General features: G+C 34.8%; 1 protein-coding gene across 2 annotated transcripts in view; it reads left to right on the top strand.

Annotated features, from left to right (window-relative positions):
- RGS7 (regulator of G protein signaling 7) overlaps window positions 1-25,095 on the top strand; it is a gene marked incomplete at its 5' end in the record, with an annotated part of 639,686 nt that overhangs the window by 600,734 nt on the left and 13,857 nt on the right. For both annotated transcript variants that reach the window (XM_081256455.1, XM_081256456.1), the window contains 6 exons: window positions 5,112-5,210; window positions 6,424-6,485; window positions 7,493-7,603; window positions 8,850-8,975; window positions 15,748-15,934; window positions 18,770-18,859. In XM_081256455.1, the coding sequence (XP_081112581.1) occupies window positions 5,112-5,210; window positions 6,424-6,485; window positions 7,493-7,603; window positions 8,850-8,975; window positions 15,748-15,934; window positions 18,770-18,859 (675 nt within the window). The remainder of the gene's footprint in view (window positions 1-5,111; window positions 5,211-6,423; window positions 6,486-7,492; window positions 7,604-8,849; window positions 8,976-15,747; window positions 15,935-18,769; window positions 18,860-25,095) is intronic.

Below are 25,095 nucleotides of genomic sequence, written 5' to 3'. Positions count from 1 at the left end.
TTCTGTCAGTTCCTCTGTCCCCAGGAAATAGCCTCCATCCTGATTCTCAAGTGTACCAAGGTCCCAAAGTGGGGGGGGGGTGGCTGTGAAAGGAAAAGGATGCTGAGAGAAGAGCCATTAACAGAAAAATGTATCTCTTTCAGAGCCCAGGAAATGAGCAAAAGTAGGTAGAGATTATCTGAGAAAAAGTGGTACTCATGAGAGAAGGGCCTTGTTAAAGAAAAATATAAAGAAAAAAAGACATCATCATAAAGATGTTTAATTATAGATATCGTATGAGGACCATGTTTTAACATCAGAATTTAATTTATAGTGACACAACTATAGAGTTGCAGTTATAGGTTCAGGATCTCTTATGTGAGGAAGTATATAACAAAAACAAAGTGCTATTCTGAATTCAATGACATTTAATATAACTGCTTGAAAACACATAGAAGAAGTATCTACATTTTTTTAAGTAACATATACATGTAGAAGACATTTTTATTTATTCCATAAAAAATGGTTGATGCACGTAAGGATGTCTGGCCTATAGCAATCACTCCGAAGGTCAGTGCCACTAGATCAAAGCATCCCACAATTTCAAGACCTTCTCTTCCATAGCTTTTTACTTAAGCAGCAGTTTCCAGGATATGTGTCCCAGCAGCAGGTACTAAACATTTTTTTTGTAGTTTTATTTCTTAATGTCTTCTTCTTCCATCCCTAGAAACATACCATTATGTTCAAAGGCCCCAATACGGTCCAAGTACCTTTTCTTTCTTGTAAGACAGTTTACCTTGATGTTAGGATAAAGAAGCCACAGGAAAAGTGCCATAAAATCCATTCAGATGAGGTGCTCAAAAGCTTTTGCCCCTAGCATATCTCTGAGAAAAAGAGGCAAAGCCAGACCAAAACAAGCCTATTGACCCCTCTCTCTTATGATCAGCCCTACTCAGTTCCTCTCATCCTCTGCTCACAGCATGGCCTGAGTGTACCGGGGCGAGCTTTGTGGAACCAAATTCAAAAATCTATCAGCTCTCCCAAAGTACATTAAGCCACTTCTCTCCACTTTCTGAATTTTGAAGAGTTCAGAGTACATTACTTTGTGTCAAGTTTCCTCCAACAGACACCAAGTGAGCAGCTATGCTCTGATTCAGAAGAAAAAGTATATGGATTGATGAGATAGAACTTAAAGATTAATAAAGTAATTGTTTACACTCTCCCTTTAGCACTATACTCAGTGATGATATCTTACCAGTGCAACACATTGCATCATTCTTTTTGAAAATTTGGGAAGCATTAGTTTGCAGTGTTTATAGCTGTTTGTACATGAAAATATTGGTATTTCTTTACTTCCATATGCAAAATGTGGAAATTTAAATTTTAATGTGTTATAAAATGGGCTAAATTATTCATATCTTAGAGCAGCACAAAAGTGTTTTAAGTAAGAAGTACAATAAACTTGCAGGCAAGAGAAACTCTGCTCAAAATAGATAAAGGAGTGGAATAGTCTAAAACCTTGGGATTAGACCAGGGCAGAGTTAGCCCTGGATATTACTGGACACAGGGACTCAGACACAGGCAGAGCTCTCTCTCATTCTTCTCTAGTCTCCTTTCTCTGCCCTCCATCTGCACTGGCTTCCTCCACATGGCATCAGACATGGTCACAATCATTCTCCAGTTGAGCTGAGAATCCAAAGGAAAGAGAAGTATTCCCTCCCTCATCATCAGTTAGAAAAATCCCAGAAATTCCACTCCACATAGAAAGGCATAAAAGCTTCCTGCACTCTTTAATTCTTATTTTAAAGTCCCCTCCCCTTGACCAAAAAAAAAAAAAAAAAGTAGGAGAGAATTTTCTTAGATCTCTTCTGAAATGTAAAGTAAAATCACATATGAACAGATTTAAGTAGAAAGTCAAATCTGTTTCCTTTAATGAATAACGTATTCAGTATTCATTTGGATGATACTACATATGGAAAGTGCTGATCCAGGCACCCTGGGGAAAAAAAGATGTGTTAATCAAGTCAAAGCATCTTGGTTTAGTAATTATCTTTGCTATTAAAATTCAAACTGGATCCCAATTAGTTAATTTGATTTTCCCCCATCTGCAAATATTAAGACACTGAGAAAATTTTATTTATCTTTCTCTCTAGCCTTACCCACCCTGTGCCAAGATTTCTAATACATTTCATTTTTCTAAAAAATGCAAATCCTTTTACATTGCAAATGATCCTCATAACTTGTCAGCCAAAATAGGATCAATATTTACCCATAAATTAAGCCCTGAACAAAAAATTGCATTATTCGTGGCTATTTTCACTCTAGCCAAGAATCAAAGTTAAAAGCTATCACTGGTCCCCAGAAAATGAAGCTATCTGGGTCCAGCTATCACTGGTCGCTGAATCATGAAAGGGAGAATTCATGATGTTTACTTACATGTAATACTAAAAAGGAAACTTCCCAGTAACCTCAGAGCCAGTGGCCAGGCTGCTGGTAGACTACTTGAAACAACACTGCCCAATGACTTGGGTCTTATATAGAACTTCATGAAGACGATATGAAATGCATGCATATTGAAATAATCATAGAAATGTAGAACTAGAAGATAATTTAAGGATCATTTTACTTCTATGACACCATAAATTGTGGGTTTTTTTCTAGAAAATTTTCTAGAAATTTTCTAGAAATCTTTTAAATTATTTTAAATCTTAACCAAAAAACTTTCTGTTAGAACTGTCAGCTATCTTGTCTTAAAAGCATTTTTTTACATGAACTAGAGATTCTTATCAAAGAACTTTAAGTAATTAAAACAATGTAAACAAGAATGGAAAGTTCGCACCTTAGAATCTTTTTTATTTTCTTTATCAAAAATTAGCGGGAGACAACTGAAAAAATAGCAGACATTGGAAAGTACGATTGTTTCATTATTAGTGATCTTTCACTTGCCTAATTTTTTTTGTTTGTTTGTTTTTTTGTGGTACGCGGGCCTCTCACTGCTGTGGCCTCTCCCGTTGCGGAGCACAGGCTCTGGACGCACAGGCCCAGCGGCCATGGCTCACGGGCCCAGCCGCTCTGAGGCATGTGGGATCTTCCCGGACCGGAGCACGAACCCGCATCCCCTGCATTGGCAGGTGGACTCTCAACCACTGCGCCACCAGGGAAGCCCCACTTGCCTAATTTTTAAATAGCCACCTCAGCCATTATTTCAGAGTTCAGAGGGTTATGTTATTTAATCAGTCTCAAAAGCAAGTAGTAGTAGTTCATGCAGGGCTTTTCTGTTTCTTCAGTGGAAATTAAGTCTCCTTTTGTTCTAGACACTATGCTTTTGTCATTCTTTTCTTTCATGATACTTATCACAGTTTTAATCATGTTTATTTGTGTGATTCTTGTGTAACCTTTAGGTTGTGAGTTCCAATGAAAGAGGAAGCATACCTATTTTTGTTTATGTCTATATCCCTAATGCTTAGCATTATATCCAGCATATAGTAGGTGTTCAATAAACGTTGAATAAATGCCAAAAGGAAAGAAAAAGAAACAGTCCAATCCATTTAGTTCAGTCCTGTTAATAATTAATTCACAGCATATGTGCTACTCCTTGGGTTGAAATGTATGCCCAGTAACAAGAATTGAGTTTCAAGAGACTGGGGCTATGGCAAAAGAGGGAAGATTGAAGGATCTACCAAAGATAGTCTGAAAACCAAGTCAAATATGTTAAAGATGGGCTAAGAGCAAAATAACAGGGAGTCACAAGGAAAAAGGGCCCAGGTATAGAGCCAAAAGGTTAACATTAAGAAGAGGTGGAGGGCTTCCCTGGTGGCGCAGTGGTTGAGAGTCCACCTGCCGATGCAGGGGACACGGGTTCGTGCCCCGGTCTGGGAAGATCCCACATGCCGCGGAGCGGCTGGGCCCGTGAGCCATGGCCGCTGAGCCTGCGCGTCCGGAACCTGTGCTCCGCAACGGGAGAGGACACAATAGTGAGAGGCCCGCGTACCGCAAAAAAAAAAAATAAATAAAACAAAGAAGAGGTGGAGTCCAAGTGAAAACAGGTCAGTTAACAAAGCACATTTGAATTTAGAGTTACTGGTAAGGTTGGTGATGGGCCTGAAAATTGGCTTGGTTAAGCATCTACCCTCTGCTGATTTCAATAGTTTCTTTCCACTGTTTGGTAACGTTAATTCTGTGGGGCTCATGAAACTTTATCATGTCCTCATCCTTCATCCTCATGTCCAAAGAAAAAGTGCTCAGTAGCTACATTAAGTTCTTTATTTTAATGTAATAATACTTTGAATTTAAACAAAAATTAATTTGGCCTCTTCCTTGAGTTGACATGTGAGATGTCTCACCTTCATTTGGGAATGAATTTTTGTCCCTTTAAGTCCCCAGATCTTTATTTATATATACTATGGGTCTTTCTCAAAATAGAGCATTCCTAAATAGCAGGTTTGACCTTTTGACAAAATAGTAAAGAAGCACTGGGACATTAAGAATTTCAAAGATGTGCAAAACCTTAGGGGTCATTGATGTTTGAAAATGGCACCCAATGGAACCAAATGACAAGGCCAGTATTGTAGGGTAAATAACCCAATTCTGAGATGGGAAAGTAGGAGCACTCTGGAGTGTCTTTATCATACCATCAGAGACCAAATCAGCAATGGAATTCTTAACTTAGTTTCTCTCCTTAGTACTCCATTCCTTTCCTATGTAAAACAACTCAGATTATTTTTATGCTTTTTTGGCTTATTACATTTTTATTCTATTCTATATCCACCTCTATTTTATTCTGAAATCAATATGTATTAGATGTTGTGTTATGTTGTCATTCCCCAACTTAGTACTCTCAGCCCACTCCCACACTTTATCACACTAAGCTAGTTTTTTTCATATAATCAATTATTCTGTCAGTTAATCTAACTACGTATTTTTTTCAAAAAGCTGTGCTTCTATTTTACATCCATATTTGTGAGAGCATTTATGATAGCAGTGCCTTTTGAATTTTGATAAGAAGCTTAATCCAATATGCAGCAAAGCTTTGAGTTACCTTACAGGATATATAACACAAAACTACCTTTTAGAAAGTCTGTGACTATAAATGGTATTTTGTCCTAACATATTTTGTTTTTATTTTGATATAGTCTGTCTATGGTCTTCAAAATGATATTAGAAGTCACAGTCCTACCCACACACCCACACCAGAAACTAAACCTCCAACAGAAGATGAGTTACAACAACAGGTGAGTCAACCTATAATAATGGTTTACAGGGTACATGGGTTACAGAGTAGCAGGCATGAAGACCAGATGTTGATGTTAATAGTAGGTATTTTAAAAACTGATTTTTAGGATTGACTGTTTCATATAGATTTGTAGTGAAAAGGTGATTTTAAGATATGTAGTCACTTGAAAATGTATCAGTATATGGAGATAGTTTTCAAAACTCTTCACTCTTTAATTCCCCAAATCCTTTTTCCTCTAACCAATTTTTTTAAATTACACACAATGATTTATAGGTGTCTCCATTATTAAGAGTTATTTTATACTCTAGAACTCTGTCTTAAAGAATGAGAAGACAAGAGGTTGGTGACATTAGGTCATGTGTTTTCCACCCCCAGTCATGTGACATGATCTTCACAAAAGAGTGCTTAATCTTGTTTCTGCAGTACTGATATCTATAAGCCTCTTGAAGTTTTCCCTCATTAGCCCTGACAAACAGTCATGGTATGTATTGTTTCTTGTTTCATACATTGATCAATAGCGTTGGCTCCAAGTAATATTTAAAAGCGAACACCAAGGGTCTCATATCAAATCATACTTAAATCCCTGGGTTAGTTAAGTCATGGGACTTTTTCTCCTTTTGCTTATTTTCCCCTAATATTTTATTGTAACATGGTTTATCAATTGTGTAATACATACTTTTTCTACTATGTTTATAGTCACCATGAAGGAAAAGTAATTCAGAGAGTTTTAAATTTTCCACGTGTTATTATGTCCATGTGAGAATTTGTCCTGAAATGTTGATAAAATTATTCTTAAAACAAATATCACTGATGCTTTTGTTGGGTTAGTATTAGGAAGTAGGGTTTATTTTGAAATTATAGTAATGAATAACAAAGACATTTATTTTCTGAATTTAATGTTTGAGGGAGAAATGATTCTGATTTGGATAAATGCTAAAATTTCTACAACATTTTAAAAATAAAGTTACATTTTGTTAAAGCAGGCAGAATGTTCAAATTTTCTGCTGTTCTAAAGCAATACTGGTTATGTTTACATTCAAACAGAGTTTAATTTTTTTTAACTCTTTTAAAGCCCTCATGTTTGATTTTTTTCTACAGACCTTGAAATTTTACTGGTTGAGAACATATTCTTGTTTAGAATTGCTCAGTCTATCAGAATTCAGAGTTGAAAATTGTGAGAATGTAGCTACTTCTTTATCTCTTTTTTTCAGATAAAGTATTGGCAAATACAGTTAGATAGACATCGGTTAAAAATGTCAAAAGTTGCTGATAGGTAAGTATTGCAAGACACCCATATAAATAAAAAAAATTTCATATGACAATTAAGTGTGCTCAATATGGTAAGAGAACTGGTGGGAGGAGAATTGTTATAAATAATTGGAACCCTGTAAGAAATATTATTTTCCTTTTCCTTTTTGAACATGGAAAACTCTCAAAGAGCTCTTTTGTTGTACTTCAAATGACAGAATAATCATTATTATCTTAGGTCTCTAGAGGTCCAGTCTTTGTGCAACCAGAATCAAATACAGAAGATAATTCCAAGGAGTTAAATCTTTTCACTCCTGCTAGGAGAAATGAAACTTTCAATTTATTAAGTTACCTTTTGGCAACTTAGAAGCTCTCTGTAAATTCATCTTAACATTCACACTACTCAGTTATTTTATGACTTCAGAATTTGAATTAAACTCAGATTTTATATATTTTCCTATTTTTCATTTAAATCTGTTTTTAAGGCATTCATGTTCTTCACTTTGGGGCATTGCCAAACCTTACCTCTCCAACTTTTTTCCTCTCCTTTTTCCCTTTAGTTTTTTTTTAGATACAGATTTTTTTTTTCAAAAACTTGTAGTCAGTGATTCCCCCTTTACCTAATTCCTGTAAATACTTTTGACAAAAAATTTCTGTTTAACCCCTTCTCCAAGTTGAGCTAAACTTCTCTGTTGTGCTGTGGGTGGGCTAGTTGACCAAGGATTGGAACTGACCTTTAGCACTTCCTTTTACACAGTGACCTCTTCCATTTTGTCTCATTTTAATGGTGGGATATTAATTCATATTGCTTAGGCATGGGGAGAGATGGAATCCTTAGCCATATTTGTCTTCCAAGAAGCACAATGAGTTGATGCATTAAAGTTATTGAAACATGAAAACTGCTATTGGATTTCATTCTATAAGCAAGCAAGGATTCCTTGGCCGGATGTTTTTATATTGTGTCCCTTACAAAGATCAGATAAAACCTCAGCCAGAAAACTAAGGAAAATGAAAATGTTTCTTTCTCTCGAGTCTGCTAAGTTACACGGAACAGTATGTAGAATATGACCCATTTCTTGTGCCACCTGACCCTTCTAACCCATGGTTGTCTGATGATACTACCTTCTGGGAACTTGAAGCAAGGTAATTGACATTTTCTCTTCCTTCCAAATATTTCACTTCTTTCAGGGTTTGAGTGAAATAGGAAGAATCTTATGGCTGACTAATTGTAAAAGTAATTTTACTCTGTGTCTACATTAGCCATGATATAAAGCTCTTGTTCAAGGTAATGGTTTTTGAACGTTAGATATTTGCATTTATATTAGATTTGCATTTCCAGAAAGAATGGCACAAAAAATTAGAGGTGCAAGCGTTTCAAGGAAAACTAGTCAGAGTTAGGGTCTTTAGTTCTTAAAATTTAGCTCATTGTTTTTAGCTTCCTTGAAAATCTGCATAGCCACAAAAGCCCATCTATTCAAGTAAAATGAACGCTACACCCAAAGTTACTTAAGCCCAATACAAGTATGCCTTTATAAATTCAATTTTAAAACAAAATGAATTTACCATAAACACTCTAAGAGAAACTGACAAGAGACTGACTTCTTAAGAAAACCAAAGCACAGTTTAAGACTCCCTGGTTTCTTTCATCAGCTATATAAGGGAAGAATTATATCATCAATCTTGATGGAGTCATAAAAAGATCATTGCATACCCCTTCACAGAGTGAGGATTTAGTATTCTGCAGCACTCCTCTAGATTGCATTTATGGACCTTCTCTTCCATCCAGTGGTTCTTAAATGCTTGACAAGTACAGATCTCTTCATCCGTTAAGTTCTAGATTTTATACATGTGAAAGTTGGAACCCCCAAATGTTGTGACTCAACCAGGACTAGCTCACACATTTAATCAACAGCAGAGTCATAAACCAGGATTTAAGTCTTTTGAGTCTCAATGTATTTTCCTCCAATACAACTTGCCACCATGAGACTTCATTGTGTAGTGGTTAAGAAATTGAGCTCTGGGGTCAGAATGTGTGGAATATTACCTGTTCAACATTGGCAAGTTATAACCCTCCTTCTGCCTTGATTTCTTCATTTCTAAAATAAGAATTATAATAGGATCTGTCTCATAAAGTTGCTGAAAAAAATCTAAGAGAGAGAATCCATCTCTTTGCATCTAATGCTTAATAAATGTTAGATTTTATTATTAATGCCTAACTTTCACCTCATGATAATTTCATGCAGATCCATGAATCAGAGATTTTTTTTTCTGAAAAAATATGTTAAAGATGGGAAATTAAAATCATATATGATTTTGAGGGGAAATATAATAGCAGAATATAGAATTTGTAATGAAAGGAATATATTTGGATTTGTTTTATCTTCTATAGCAAAGAACCAAGCCAGCAGAGGGTAAAACGATGGGGTTTTGGCATGGATGAAGCACTGAAAGATCCAGTTGGGAGAGAACAGTTCCTTAAATTTCTAGAGTCAGAATTCAGCTCAGAAAACTTAAGGTAAACCATGTTGTTTGAATCTTATACTATATGCAAGAGAATCTTACCTGTGATGAGTCTGGTTATTTTGCACTTGATAGACCAGTTACTATCCCACCAACATCATGATGATATTATGGGCCCATTGACTTTCTGCCTCCTAATGGAAGAAGAAAAGGTAATGAAGGCAAAGCACTTTGTCCAACATTATCACTTCCTCATAAAGGTTTATTTTACACTGTCTCCTGATCTTTTAACTATGTAAATCTGATGCATTTGAAAGGGCCTGCATAAAGAAGTGTAACACTTAGACTAGTATTTGGCAAAGTGTGGGATCATTGATAATATTTATGCAGTTTAATTAAAATATCACCTATTTATCAATATTGGTCTTCTTTGTATATTGCATCTCAAGTAAGATCTAGAAAAAGAGATTGAGTGCTTCTATAAAACTTGAAACAAAACTATGGAGTACATTTACTTTGTACACTTAAATACAGCCTCAGGGCAGTTGAGAGCAGCACCTCACTGAGCCCTGCTGGAGGGGTACGCATCCTTCCCATCTGTTGTAAGCAGCATCCTTACATATTTTTGAAACTTTTCTGACTTGAGGCACCTGGAAATTGAATTTTTAAATGTGAGACATTGGAATAGATATTAATGGCTCTAAGATCACTGAAGTGAGTGATAACTTCCCACTACATAAAGTGGTTTTTCTACAAGCTCTTTCATTCATTATTCTTTTGAAACTTAACACCCTAATTTACTTTCCCATGACTTATGCAGTCCTGTGAAATTCATTTACAGAAAGACATCAGCATTCATTTATTTTCACTGAAACTAAGCAGCTCCAGAAATGTCACATTCTTTTCAGGAGATTTAACAGATACCAATACCAAACCATTTAGAAATACATAATATTTTGACAGATGTCCCATGGATTAAGCAAGTTGACCACATACAGAGTCTGGAGGAATTTAATTATATGTGCATGCCTGTCATGGATTGTTGGGATGCAGCTGCCTATTCTCTTTCAAGTTTATGAGAACACTTGTTGACAGGGCTTTCACAAGGTCTGCAGTTGCTAAGGATTTTTATTGGACCTAATAATTAACATTTTCTATCCTGAGGTCACATTATGAATTATTGAGTACAAGAATGCATAAAAATAAAGCAGAGATAAAGTCTATTTTTAGCCTTTTAGTGGATGGGGAGGTGGAGTTTCCTCTAATTCTCTAAGTTTTTGAAAAAATGCTGACATCATGGGTTTCATGATGAAATAAATAAGCAGTGCCCCACCAGTATCACCTAATCAAATAAACATCCTTCCTGCTCTTATTAAAAGTACAGCTTAGTGGTGAATACAGAGAAGAAAACAGATCACAACACAAAATCATGGGTATTAGATCTGAGAAATACAGAGGAATGGCAAACCCAGAGGTGGAGATCAGTAAAGGCATCCTAAGGGAAACAGCTTCTAGGCTTGGATGACAAGGAGATAACCAAGCAAAAAAGGAAGAGGGAAGAAGTTTGGAGCAAAAGGAATAGTGTGTGCAAACTCTGTTTCATGAATGAAATTGAATCACTGCTGTTTTCTTAATCTGTGCTTTAACTATTTCTTATCTCAGTAATTCTATGCCACACTAGATTGCCTGATAAGTAATTACATATAAGAAATATTACATATTTCATTGTGTGAAAATGTATAAATATCATCCAAAAGGCTTTCTGTCCTATATTTTAAAAATACAGAATAGTTAATTTGAAGTAGTCCCGGCCCTAGTTCTATAGGGCTTGGATATTTAATATTTTTATGGAAGAAACGTTTAGTTCTGGAAAAGGTAAATGCTTGCATATATTTTTGCAGTCTAGGATCTCCCTTACTCCATTTCTTCCTTTAATTTAAATGGTCACATGTATATATCTTTTCCTGCTGTGTTAGGAAAAGAGGGGCTGGATATCCCAAGAATCAGAGGTTATATAAAAATATTGCAAATAGACAGCAGACATAAATATCTACCAAATGTTATCTTAAATGAGCCTTTTTCTTTGTAAGCATTGTAAATGCTAATAAATCCTGTTAATTTTTTTTTACTGCATGTTATGTTGAAATAAAAACAAAGTAAAATTAAAAATGAAATATTATATATTTCATATAGAGTCACATATATATTTCTTGAGTATATACAATAAGCTTGTTATATGTTTCCATACTAAGGATTGATAAATATAGATATAATTCTTGAATACCTTCTATATGCCATAATATGCTTTATATTCACTACTTTTATAAGTATGCCATGCTGTATTTTGTATTTATTATTTCTGATTACCATTCATCTAATCATAACTTCAAAAATGAAATGTAAATATTCTTGCCCCATTCTACAGGCAAGCAAAATATGACTGGAAGAAGTTAGGCATCTTTCAGAATCAGATTACTAATAATTGGCATCCTAGGCTTTCTATAATCCAAAACCAAGCTACTGTCCACTGCGCCCCCAACCTGAACCCCCTGCTTCTGCCTAGGTATCTGGCGTCACAGACCGAGGGAGACAAAACAGTCAAATTAGCCAGCAGGGCTAATTACACCTAAATAAGTCTCAATGCATCTTATTTAGCATCTGCTATTTAGGAAAGTGTGGCACTCATATGAGCATTTTCTTCTAGTACTGAGACAGAAACAATAGTCAAGAAAAACTGCTTATTGATAAGTACTTATTCCTCAAATATAACTTCTGCTCTCCCTTGGTGTATTTATGCTCATTCCTTTTTCAGGTAAAGCAGAGTAAGTACTAAGTAAATGTAATAATATGAATGTTATATGAGTGCCCAAAAATATGTCAAGCACTTCAAAAGTGCCCTTTACATAATTTATCTCATTTAATCTAATGGAAACCCAGTGAGATAGGCATTAACATTCCATTTTACTGATGACAAAATCAAGGCTCAAAGACATTAAGATAATTCCTCATAGTCCAGCTACCATATAATAAGGGGCTATAATAAATAGCCAGTGCCCTTTACATTCTACTAAATTATTACAATGACTATGCTGAGGATAAGAACAGCAGTGATACTTTTAAGGAGGCATTCAAGAGAGTGGTTTTGAGCATGTCATCTGCTGCAGGTCTGGGGGCAAACCATAGCTGTGGCACTCACAGTGGGTAACTTAAATAAGTGACTTATCCTTCATATCTTCAGTTTTCTCTAAAGTGGGGGAAATATTAACACATACTCTATAAAGTTGTAGGGATTGCATGAATTAATATAGCTAAATCACTTAGAATAGTGCCTGCACTTACTTATCCGTGTAGATGCTGTTAGTAATACCTCCTCAACACTTTGATATTTCATCCGTAATTTCAAGTCTATTTAAGATGTCACTGCATCTGTACAGCCTTCCTAGAACTCCCTTTTCCAACCCAGTACTTGCCCCAGCAGAGGGGCTCCTTCCTGCTCTGCATTCCTAGACTGTCTGGTTTGTGCTATTTCTTGAGAATCTCTCATGTGCTTCCTTGTATTATGGCCATTTGAATGGTGTATCTTTGATAGTTCAAGGACAAAGACATTCTTTTTATCTATGTGTTCAGAGTGCTGACATGAACCTGAATGAGCATGAATTATAATACTTATGCTCCCTCAGATTACACCTAGCATTTCTATTAGATTGCACAGTTTCAGAATCTGTATTTTTTTTACATCTTTATTGGAGAATAATTGCTTTACAACGGTGTGTTAGTTTCTGCTTTATAACAAAGTGAACCAGTTATACATATACATATGCTCCCATATCTCTTCCCTCTTGCATCTCCCTTCCTCCCATCCTCCCTATCCCACCCCTCTATGTGGTCACAAAGCACCGAGCTGATCTCCCTGTGCTTTGCGGCTGCTTCCCACTAGCTATCTATTTTACATTTGGTAGTGTATATATGTCCATGCCACTCTCTCACTTTGTCACAGCTTACCCTTCCCCCTCCCCATATCCTCAAGTCCATTCTCAAATAGGTCTGTGTCTTTATTCCTGTCTTACCCTTAGGTTCTTCATGACATTTTTTTTTTCTTAGATTCCATATATATGTGTTAGCATACGGTATTTGTCTTTCTCTTTCCAACTTACTTCACTCTGTATGACAGATTCTAGGTCCATCCACCTCACTACAAACAACTCAATTTCATTTCTTTTTACGGCTGAGTAATATTCCATTGTATATATGTGCCACATCTTCTTTATCCATTCATCCAATGATGGACACTTAGGTTGTTTCCATCTCCTGGCTATTGTAAATAGAGCTGCAATGAACATTTTGGTACATGACTCTTTTTGAATTATGGTTTTCTCAGGGTATATGCCCAGTAGTGGGATTGCTAGGTCATATGGTATTTCTATTTGTAGCTTTTTTAAGGAATCTCCATACTGTTCTCCATAGTGGCTGTACCAATTCACATTCCCACCAGCAGTGCAAGAGGGTTCCCTTTTCTCCACAGCCTCTCCAGCATTTATTGTTTCTAGATTTTTTAATAATGGCCATTCTGACTGGTGTGAGATGATATCTCATTGTAGTTTTGATTTACATTTCTCTAATGATTAATGATGTTGAGTATTCTTTCATGTGTTTGTCAGCAATCTGTATATCTTCTTTGGAGAAATGTCCATTTAGGTCTTCTGCCCATTTTTGGATTGGGTTGTTTGTTTTTTTGTTATTGAGCTGCATGAGCTGCTTGTAAATTTTGGAGATTAATCCTTTGTCAGTTGCTTCATTCCATGTTCTTGGATTGGAAGAATCAACATTGTGAAAATGACTCTACTACCCAAAGCAATCTACAGATTCAATGCAATCCCTATCAAACTACCACTGGCATTTTTCACAGAACTAGAATAAAAAATTTCACAATTTGTATGGAAACACAAAAGACCCCAAATAGCCAGAACAATCTTGAGAACGAAAAATGGAGCTGGAGGAATCAGGTTCCCTGACCTCAGACTATACTACAAAGCTACATTAATCAAGACAGTATGGTACTGGCACAAAAACAGAAAGATAGGTCAATGGAACAGGATAGAAAGCCTAGAGTTAAACACCCGCACATATGGTCACCTTATCTTTGATAAAGGAGGCAGGAAAGTACAGTGGAGAAAGGACAGCTTCTTCAATAAGTGGTGCTGGGAAAACTGGACAGGTACATGTAAAAGTATGAGATTAGAACACTCCCTAACACCATACACAAAAATAAGCTCAAAATGGATTAAAGACCTAAATGTAAGGCCAGAAACTATCAAACTCTTAGAGGAAAACATAGGCAGAACACTCTATGACATAAATCACAGCAAGATCCTTTTTGACCAACCTCCTAGAGAAATGGAAATAAAAACAAAAATAAACAAATGGGACCTAATGAAACTTAAAAGGTTTTGGACAGCAAAGGAAACCATAAACAAGATGAAAAGAAAAACCTCAGAATGACAGAATCTGTATTTTAAAAGGAAATGGTCTTGACCTTTCCCTTCTGAAAGCAACCCATGGTAGTTTCATGTTTAAAGCATTGTTCATGTTGGATTATCTACTGTTATCTATCTACAGGAAAATAGTATCTAGAAACTGGAAAATTACTAGGTTGAGTAATATTTGATATTCTAATTGTAGCTCAACTACTTTATTACTTATTTTTGAACTTTCATTAATCCACAAGTTAAAACGTAATAGTTATGAAGGTACTGCTTATCCCCTTCTACATTTCTTAAGACTATGTAGCCTGTAGTGACCTTCACCTCTGTGGTCATCTTTTCCATTTCATGATCACATCTGGCCCCTGTTGAGGATAACATAGATCTAGTACTTCCTTTTTCAAGTATCTTTTTTTAATTTAAAAACACTATATGATGTGTTATATACATATTCATTTTGTCATCATTTCTAGGTCTAACCAAAAAGACATAATATAGAGCAAAATTTTAAACAATGAAACCCATTAATAGAATGTGACTTCTTATTAGACTTTGTTATTTGCTTTTATCAAGCAAAACATGTTCTGCTGTTCTTCCCTTTCAGAATATACTATATTCTATACAGAAGCATTTAAAATATATTTTTATATTTAGCAGTGAGTCAGTATTATTTTTTCCAGAACTTCTGAATTGTTATAATGCCTCTGCAAATTTAAGCCTTTTGAACAATTACATGTGAAAGCTTGATGCTTCTGTCATTTCATAACTCCCTGAATTAAATCACCTAAAATTAGTTACTTGCCCTGATTTCTCCAGCTAGGGCATTTTCTAATCTGTGTCCAGGCCTCTTTTAATTCCAGTAAAACTTCACTGTAATTCCCTTACCTGGTAAAGCCGAAAATCCTCTCCATACTAACCCTCATTGCTCAAATGGACAAAAGATCCAAAAGATAGAGTATGTGGCATACTTTATCCCCCCACAATCAGATGATCTGCGTCACTCACCTTAATGCCCTTCAAACTCCTGTTCCTTTCTAATAAATGGTTCTTTAGCAGTGCTCCTTTGTTTCAGTAAAATTTAAGGTTGTATAGAATCAGGACCCTGGCAGATCTGTTTTTAACAGAGAACATCTAAAAGAGATAGTTTTCAAGATTTCCCTTCCCCAAATGTTATATCTTTGAATACAACTAATTAAAAAAAAATCAGTAAAGGCCTGTTTCTGGAAAACCTCAGAGAAAATGAGTTCATTATTATGCTTCATTGTGAATTGTATGATAGGTCAATATTTTAAGAATTTTCAGATTATGAGGCATTGGAGTAAATGCTTGGTGTCACATTTTGCACAGATTCTGGCTAGCAGTGGAGGACTTGAAGAAAAGGCCTATTAGAGAAGTTCCCTCTCGAGTTCAGGAAATATGGCAAGAATTTCTGGCTCCAGGAGCCCCCAGTGCTATTAACTTGGATTCTAAGAGCTATGACAAAACCACACAGAATGTGAAGGAGCCCGGGCGATACACATTCGAAGATGCTCAGGTTGGTACATGGATGGGCCTCACATTGCGTCACAAATGTTCTCCTGAGAAGTTGAAAGTTGGGATACTTTTGTTTTATTTTCATTGTAATTGGTGGCTATATCTAATATTTTCAATTTAGGTAACTGTATGTAAAATAACCAATTGATCTATAAGAGAATAGAGATGCTTTAAAATGAGTTTTTAAAGCCTGGAAATTTTTGTAAATTTGGATGTTTTTACATGAAAATTTCTGGAAGGGAAATATTTTAAGTATTTGAAAACTTACTTTATTTTCTACTTTGTCACCTCAGTAACATGTATTTGAACTCTTTAACTTGTCTTCCAATGAGGAGATTCTAAGATTCTGACATTCCTCAATAATTTATTATTATGGATAGTCAGAACTAAACTAAATTAGCATGAAGTTATGTAAAACTCAAACCACTTTTGTCTCTGATGATAAAATGAAATACTAAATTTAGACATTTATTATTTTTCCAAGTTAATTTTTTAGTCTACAAAAAGAAGAAAAAAGGAAATTGATATTAATATTAACATCCTAAGGCAATTTTTTATGTGTTTTTTCTTTTTTTCTCAAACTGGGTGTAATTGCCTCCTTAGAAGCAGTTTGAATTTCTACTTTTTCTAAAAATATATTGTGCTCAATAGGAAAAATAAACATGAAATGAGAGGATATTATTTCCTAATGATGTGTTGAAATTGGCTTTTAAACCAGAACATGCATGCTTCATAATTTCTTAAAACCTCTTTTAGAGGAGAATGTTAGCTCTAGAAATATCTTGTTTTTAAAATAACTACATTACTAAAACAAAATATAGAAGATGAAGAATAAGGTACACAAATTTCCTTTCTTATTTTTACTCTCGGTAGAAAATATATTTATCCTTGGCTTTGGTTTAAAAGGAAATGAGCCACTGTGCAGAAAACTAACACAAGTTGAAACAGCCAACCAAAAACCCATTCATTCACCCTGGCTCTGCCATGGTCTTCTATGTGGAAATAATTATTTTCTATGGAGACACATGAGAGAGAGCAGGATGAAAATTCTGGCTCTGTTGCTTGTTTCTCTGCTGGTTTTTCTTTCTTGCAGTTCAAGATAAACTTTCAAGCATTTTTCTGGAGCCAACAGCGTGTAAAATATTTGAAATTACCTTCCCCAAATCTTAATATTAAAAAGAACATTTCTTTGTTATCTGTGTCATTGAAGAATATTCTTGCTTATTGGGTCTTCAATAAAAGGAAAAGGCATGATTTTCTATAGAAAACACTACTACCTGACCGTAGGCTTCTTTTTTCAATCAACCTCAGATATTTAATTCCAGTTTTTTGTAGGCTTTTAAACCATATATTCAAAAATATAATAATAGAATTTCCTGCTGCTGTTTAAGAAGAGATGCATTGTAATAAGAAAGCAGATTATGGAGCGAAATTGCCTGGGTTTTAGTCTGAGATTTGCTCTGTGACCTATTGCAAGTAATTCACTTTTCATGCTTCAGTTTCTTCATATTTAAAATAGATATAAAAATGGTTATGAACCTTGTTGAGGTTTTGTGAGGATATAATTAACTAATATAGACAAGCACTTAGAAGTGTACCTGGCATATACTCAAGCATATTTGAGCACTTACTATGCATACCCTTATACTTTGCTAAACATTTATCATTCCTTTAATCCTGACAATAACTCTATTTTATAGATTAGAAAATTTAGACTCAGAGAAATGAATAAGGTGGTCAAAATTTACATTTTGTAAGTGGTAGATCTTGAGCAAGATAACATCTGAATCCCAAAATGATTGACTTCTAAATAAGACATTGCCTCACTTTTCCAACAACAAATTCTGATACAGTTCCAAATGTACCATACTTTTGGAGATGAACCTTAGACTAGATATTGAGACTTAATCCAGAACATCTTTAAGTGGATTCACAGTAACTACGAATTATCGCTGGTGTATTTAAGACAAGGGAAACTGAGTCATTTCTTAAAATATATATTTTCTCCAAACAAGAAGAGACTGGGACTTTCTGGCTATGCTCAAATGGTTCAAAACTCTATGTCTAACAGACTGGAATGAACAAGAAGCATTTATGCTCCCCTAGAGTGCAATAAGTCAAAGCAGAATCTCCCTAGATTGGGCCAACACTGAATTGGACGGATACATTTTTTTCTTCTTTGTCTACCAATATTCATCATCAAAAAAGAACATTGCAGACTGATTAGGATTATCAAATATTTACCAAAACTATCTCTGAATAAGTCAAAACATGCAGACAAATTGAGAGGTTTAGCAATTAAATATCACAAAATTTATTTTTGGACTTGTGCTCTGGCCTAAAGTGGATGTAGATGACAGTTTTCACCAAAGAGATGATTCATTTGGGAAGTCTGCACCCTCCAACTACATATAAATGCCAAACGTTTCTAGAATGATTATTGAATCTTGACTTCACATCATTCTCTTTTGGCCTGGAGTAATCTTAAGAGACAGTAGATTTATTTATATTCTTAAATGATCTATGTAAATCAACAACTTGATTTGAAATTACTTCATGACAATCAGCTAACTAAATTCCATTTTTTTTTAAGGACTGGATATGGTTTACCTCCTCCATAGCTCCCAAACCGGTTTAAACATTGATCCTTGAATAAAATAATAAATTTGAAAGTCTAAATGTTCTATAAGCACATAAGGTATTCTCATCAGCATTATCATTATTATTTTTAGCTGCTTCCAGATTTGTTTTTGAACCAAATATTGTATTCTTATCACAGTACTTGATTTTTCCTGAGAAATAATAAGGAAGCACCTCAACCATTATTTCTTTTTAGGAGCACATTTACAAACTGATGAAAAGTGATTCATACCCACGTTTTATAAGATCCAGTGCCTATCAAGAGCTTCTACAGGCAAAGAAAAAGGTATTGGTTATTTGTGAACTTTTTTGACCTAGTTCTCAGTTGTAGTTATTTGGAGTAGTTACCTCTGCTGGGCCCACAGTTATTGGACAAATGGTAAGTGAATATACTCCAAGACCCTCCCCCAAACCTTTGCATTTTTTAAGGGCCATTTAAGTTTTATGGGTTTCTGTTTGTTGATTGCTTATTTTCTTCTTTGTTTGTTTGTTTCTGCAGATGTTCATGCTTTACAAAGTTGTTTAGACACCGTTTTCATGTTTCATGTTAGTCTTCTGTATGCCAGCTTAAGGAAGTAAAAAATTACAATAAAGAAAGGAAAATAACAATGTCATCAAATCAAAAATTTAAAGAGGGTTTTCCTTGTCCAGTAAGCTAGAATGTATGTTTTGGGCCATACGCTCCATAACTCATTGTTTTCAATGATAGTTGCCAAAATGCAGTAATGTTTGCTTCCACATATTTTCATCTGGCATTTATTCTGAGTCATTTAGTATTCCTACAATGAGGTTTCATACCTAAGATGATAGCCAAGCACATTTTTGAAGAGCTGCAATAGGCTACATTATTCAATTAATGTTTATAATCAAAGTCTCACTGTAAATAACACCTTATATAACCAGTATAACAGGGAATGGAAAATCTGGATGTAAACATCAACATCATTCATTATTTTGTAATGTTAAAATAGTCCATACCTTTTTGAAATTCTGAGATGAAATTATAATTTTGTGTAATTCATGATCATCATTTAAGTTAATGGTATTTTTCAAAGTCCACTGACTTTGCAATGGGAAATAGATACTCTGTAGTTGCACTGTCCAGTACAGCAACCACTAGCCACATGGAGCTGTTTAAATTTAAAATTAAATTAGTTAAGGTTACATAAAATTCTACTCAAATTTCTAGTGCTCAGTGGCCACAGCTAAAGACTTCTGAAATATTAGTTAGTATAGAATGAAATTTCCGTGCTTTCAGAAAGTTCTACTGGACAGCAATGCTCTACAGAATTAATGATGTTATCAACAGAAATTTAATACCAGTAGAAAATTATGAGGAAATTCTGAAGTTAAGCCACTAGATTTTCAAACATTTAGGCTTTGAAAATGTTGGCATAAAACCTTAACATACCGACTTCATTTTAGTGTAATTTGATTTTGCTTGAAATCACACTATTTTGTTTGCACAAGAAGAGTTTTGGTGTTAAAAGTAAAAGCACTAATGCAAACAGAGCCCAGGTCCTGTGACAAGAGACCTTCTGTGGCAACTCTCCTGTCTTCCTGATCCCTATGATTTAGAACATGAATTTGGTGTTGCATCATTTCATCATCCTGTCTTTTTCTGCTGTTTTTCTTTCTGACTTTTCCTTTCTTTCTTTCTTTCTTTCTTTCTTTCTTTTGTTCTTTTCTTTTTTCTTTCTTTCTTTCTTTCTTCCTTCCTTCCTCTATTTCTTTCATTTTTTCTTTTCTTTCTTCCTTTCTCTCTCTCTTACCTTCCTTCCTTCCTTTCTTCCTTTTTCTTCCTTCCTTCCTTCCTCTATTTCTTTCATTCTTTCTTTTCTTTCTTCCTTTCTCTCTCTCTCTTTTCCTTCCTTCCTTCCTTTCTTCCTTTTTCTTCCTTCCTTCCTTCCTCTATTTCTTTCATTCTTTCTTTTCTTTCTTCCTTTCTCTCTCTCTCTTTTCCTTCCTTCCTTCCTTTCTTCCTTTCTTTCTTCCTTCCTTTCTTCCTTCCTTCCTTCCTTTCTTTCTTTCTTTCTTCTCTCTCTTTCTTTGTTCCTTTGCCCCACCCAACCCCACACATGTAAGTCGGAATATTCAATGGATCGCAGAACATCTTTTGAAAACTTTGCACAGAATGTGGTAAGTTTTAATTTTTAAGGAATTACAAATCATTAAGTCCAATTGGGAAACATTCCCAGTTTCAAGCCCCATCTTCCACCTTGCATCCTTTGATGTAAGAGCAAAGGTATTTATTGCCTTTATTCAAATTCAGAATTTCCTGCTTCCTACTTATCTTTCTGTCCCAGCACTTTCTGGAGTAGATAAGATATCACACGTGAAAATCTATATGTATCAAACTAAGGCTTGGAAAGAAATGTGTATTATGATACATAAAATGAAGAAACTGTTCTTTATATTTTAATTTTTATTCTATGTATCTCTTTCTTTATTAAAGATAGTGCATGCATTTCTATACTCTTTCCCTTAGCTCTTCCTAAGGCTTAAAAGATTAAGAACAATGAGGGTTCTGTTCTTTCTACTTTTGCAGGGAGAAAATGACTTATTGAACAGTTTAAAGCCAGACTCAGTATGAATGGGGGTCGGCGACAATATATGCCCCACTAAAGACCCACTAGCATGCCTTTCTTATTCTTTATTTTTCAGGAAGGTATTGAAAACTATTGCATAAATCATCCAGGAAACGAGTAGTTTCCCTACCAGTGTTTTCTTAGCATCTTTCCTTGTGCTTAAGTGATATATTTGTTTGTGGGATTCTTTTTTTTTCTTTTTTTTTGATATTGTGCCAGTGCCTTTGGAACTTTCTAACATTATGTAAGCTCAAACTAAAGCCTTCAACACATTTATTTTTATAGGGCAGAAACATCCCTATTTTCCCATGCCATAAAAACTGTACACCAACACTGAGGGCCAGCACTAACCTGTTATGAAAAGAGGTAGAAAAATCTTGGTTTATACTCAAGTTTGTCTGCATTGTCTGTTGAGTTGTGTGGTCAGCTCCATGCTGCTGCTGCTGTGGGTGTGTGTTGTGGCTTTTGCTGTGATGGCCAGTTAAGTGGAGTTATGTGTGTTGAAATGTAAGCAAATTGGATTCAGCAAAAATATGTTTTTTGTTTTTAGTTTCCTTCAAGGATCCTTTCGGTGGGGAATGTTAATCAGTGCTTTTTATGAATTCCTAGTTGTGGCTGTGTCCAGAGTATTTGAAGATTTTAAAAAGCAGTGTATACTTTGAACACTCAATGTGATTGCACAAATTAAAGGGCTGGAGAATGAAGGACTCCAGGAATTAATCACACTATAAACCTCCCAAAATTTTGGCTGGATCTTTTGGAATCTCTAACCTTTAATATAAAATTTTCTTAAGCATGCCTCATAAGTCACCATGGGAAGATAAAGACAATGCTAAAGAAATGCCTCAAGATTTTGCTGGAGGAAGTTACCACAGGATGTTGCACAGTGTTCTGTGTATTGTTTAAGAATTGTTTCAAATTCATTCTTTTCTAACATATGCTGACAGAATATTGTTTTTGAGATTGGATTGGAAATTTCTGTAATATAATTAAAAACATATAATGCAAATTAAGGAATATGGAAAGGGGAAGCAAAATGGCTGTCTTTCCTCCAACACCATCCCCAAATCTCACCAACTTCCCCAATTCTTAAAGTAGTACCCCATTGTAACTCATTGCAAACTTTAAGAAAGGATCAGTAGGAAATAAAGAAAGAGAGAATTAATCATTTACACCTTCAACCAACATTTATACGCCAAGTGCCAACTATACTGCAGACATTGCTATGTCTTAGGAAAAAGACCTTAACTGCTAAGGTACATAATGATATAGACAAAATGTTATGTTGTACAAGAGAAAGATAAACTATTTCAACTTGTATTAGGGTGGATAGGGAGGATCCATGGGTAATGTGAGAATTCCCAGAAGAAGTTACATTTAACTGGATAAATAGGATTTCATTAGGCCATGAAAGGCAACCATCCTTTTAAGAAGAAGGGGGAAAAAAGGCTGGGATTACTGAAGAAAGAGAAGTTGAGTAACATTCATACCATAACACATATATAGACACAACATACTGATAAATTTCAGATAACCTTCAGACACAATTGTTTAGGGTTAATCCTTTTCCATCCAGGAAAATAAAATAATATTTTTATTGAATATTTTGTTTTGGTAGTACTCTAAAGAAATGGAGTAAGAAAATTAGAAAGACTCTCTGATTTCCTCAATAGATTATGAATGATAACATTTATTTAATTAGTTATGAGAAATAAATTTCTATCCTGAAAATTATTTATATACAAAAATTTAAAATATTATACTGTATATCATTAAGTCTTATGATGGTTAATTTCTATTTAAAGTTCCCTTTAACTTTCTATTTTCATTTATTTTTTTATTTCCCCTTGGTTCAGTGTTCCTCCATAATATGATTACTTTTAGGGTCAGAAGTTGTGTTAGCCATCCTAAGTACTTAACATAATACATTTTATGGAATACCTTTATAGGATCAATAAAATGATTTTAACACAAGATAAAGAATGAGTGACTTTATTATCAGATAGACATAATGGAGGAAAGACACAGTTTAAATAAACATTTTAAAAGAGTTCTATGTGCAGGTTGCTCTGGTAAATACGGGGAGGCTACAACATAGACTATCCAAGGAAGAAATGGATTTGGGGAATTACAGGTAAATAAGTGTGTAGACTGTAAAATGAACTAGGAAAAGTGAGATAATGATAATAACTCACATTCACTGAGTGCCTTCCATGTGCCAGGCTCTGTACTAGGCACTTTATATTATCTAATTTAATTTAATCTGAACCTACAAGTTAGATAATATAATACTCATTATTTTACCCATTTTACAGGTGAGAACGCTGAAAGTTCAGAGGAGTTACTTAATTTTCCCAGAATCATACAGTTAGTTAAGGAGCTAGCGCTAACCCCAAATTTATTTTGTTCCCAAATTCTTTCTTTCTACACTGATCACCTTGCTCTTCCAACGGTAGAAGACAGATAAATCTTTCCACTTGATGATAACCTCCTCTGGAGTCTGAGTCCATTTCCATTAGTGTTTATTTGTAGAAGTTTATTTACATTTCAGCATAACTATTTTTATAACCTGGATTATAAAAATGGCATCACTGTTTTCTTTCACACAAGAGTCAAAAACGTTTTGCTGACAGCTCTTCCTAATACCATTGGAAATCCCATTGTTTACTGAGGTTAATAAATTCTTGCAGGCACTTTAGAGAATAATTATAGTAAACAGCTAACAGCTGCATAGCATTTTACAGTGTTCCAAGGACACTCATTACTTTTTGTTTGTATTTTTGTTGTTGTTCTTTACAAACACCACTATCTTGGGAGGTGGTCAGGTAGGTGTTACCATCATTTCACAGATAAGCAAACTGAGGACTAGTGAGGTGAAGTCATTTCACCAATATTAATCAATTGTTGAGTGTTAGGGCCAGGCCTAGAAGCAATGTTTTCTGACTTTAAATTCATTACTTTACAGATTACTCATTTTCTTCTCATTATACCCAACACTGGAGGGATAAAAATATCTCACATTTGTATAATACCTTCACCTTGGCTTGTTGTCCAAGAAATCTCATTTCTTATCATTTACTTTTTTATTATTTTCCTTGCCATCAGAGAATTTTCTTCAGGTCTTTCAAGGGTTGCTGTGTCCTCTCATGCCTTTAAATGTTATTCTTATTAAGTTGATTTCATTCTCTTTTGACAAAGTTCATGTAACTGTTGTTTTCTTTCCAACCATTAAATTGTCAAAGCATCTGTCTGCTATATAAATCTTAAGGGAGAACAGTTAGGAAGTTTGGGGAGAAACAAAGTAGGAGGATTGATCATCTACACCTTCAATCAAAATTCACAAATCAAGTGCCAAAAGCCAACTGTATTACCTATTACCTCTTCTCCTTAATTTGCCTTTGGGCTACAGAAGTAGAAATGAGAACTAGAGAATGTTAATGTTGAACTTCCAGGAACTCACCTAATCTAACCTCTTTTGGAGAAAAATTTTACCCTATCTCAATGAAGACAATTTACTGCAGAGCCTTAAAAGAATCAACATACAAGATATAATGACCACTCTGCTCTCCCACCCCCTCTCCTCCAGTGCACTGATGCTAGTGCGTTGGGCTTATAAGGTACCCTCTCAAGACTGAAACAAATTACCAGAAGTTTTGGAAACTGTGTGAGAGAATTTTAACAAAAGGACTGAGTTGGCTCTGAAATCAGTTGATTTTTTGCAGTCAAATCTGTATTTAACTCTATAAATCATTAGTATACGTATTGATAAGAACAAATGTAAATATAAATCCTATAACTTGTTTGGAGTGTTAAAAGTGAGAAAGATACAATATGCTTAGTTCTTTTAGAATGTTCTTTTTGTTTAAATCTAGGTAAATTCTATTTCTAAGCCCATCATGGAGTTCCTAGTTAATACACTTTATGCAGATTTTAT

The sequence above is a fragment of the Mesoplodon bidens genome (assembly GCF_964165515.1).
Source record: "Mesoplodon bidens genome assembly, chromosome: 2".
Lineage (NCBI taxonomy): Eukaryota > Metazoa > Chordata > Mammalia > Artiodactyla > Ziphiidae > Mesoplodon > Mesoplodon bidens.
This window is presented reverse-complemented; position numbering and strand designations above follow the sequence as displayed.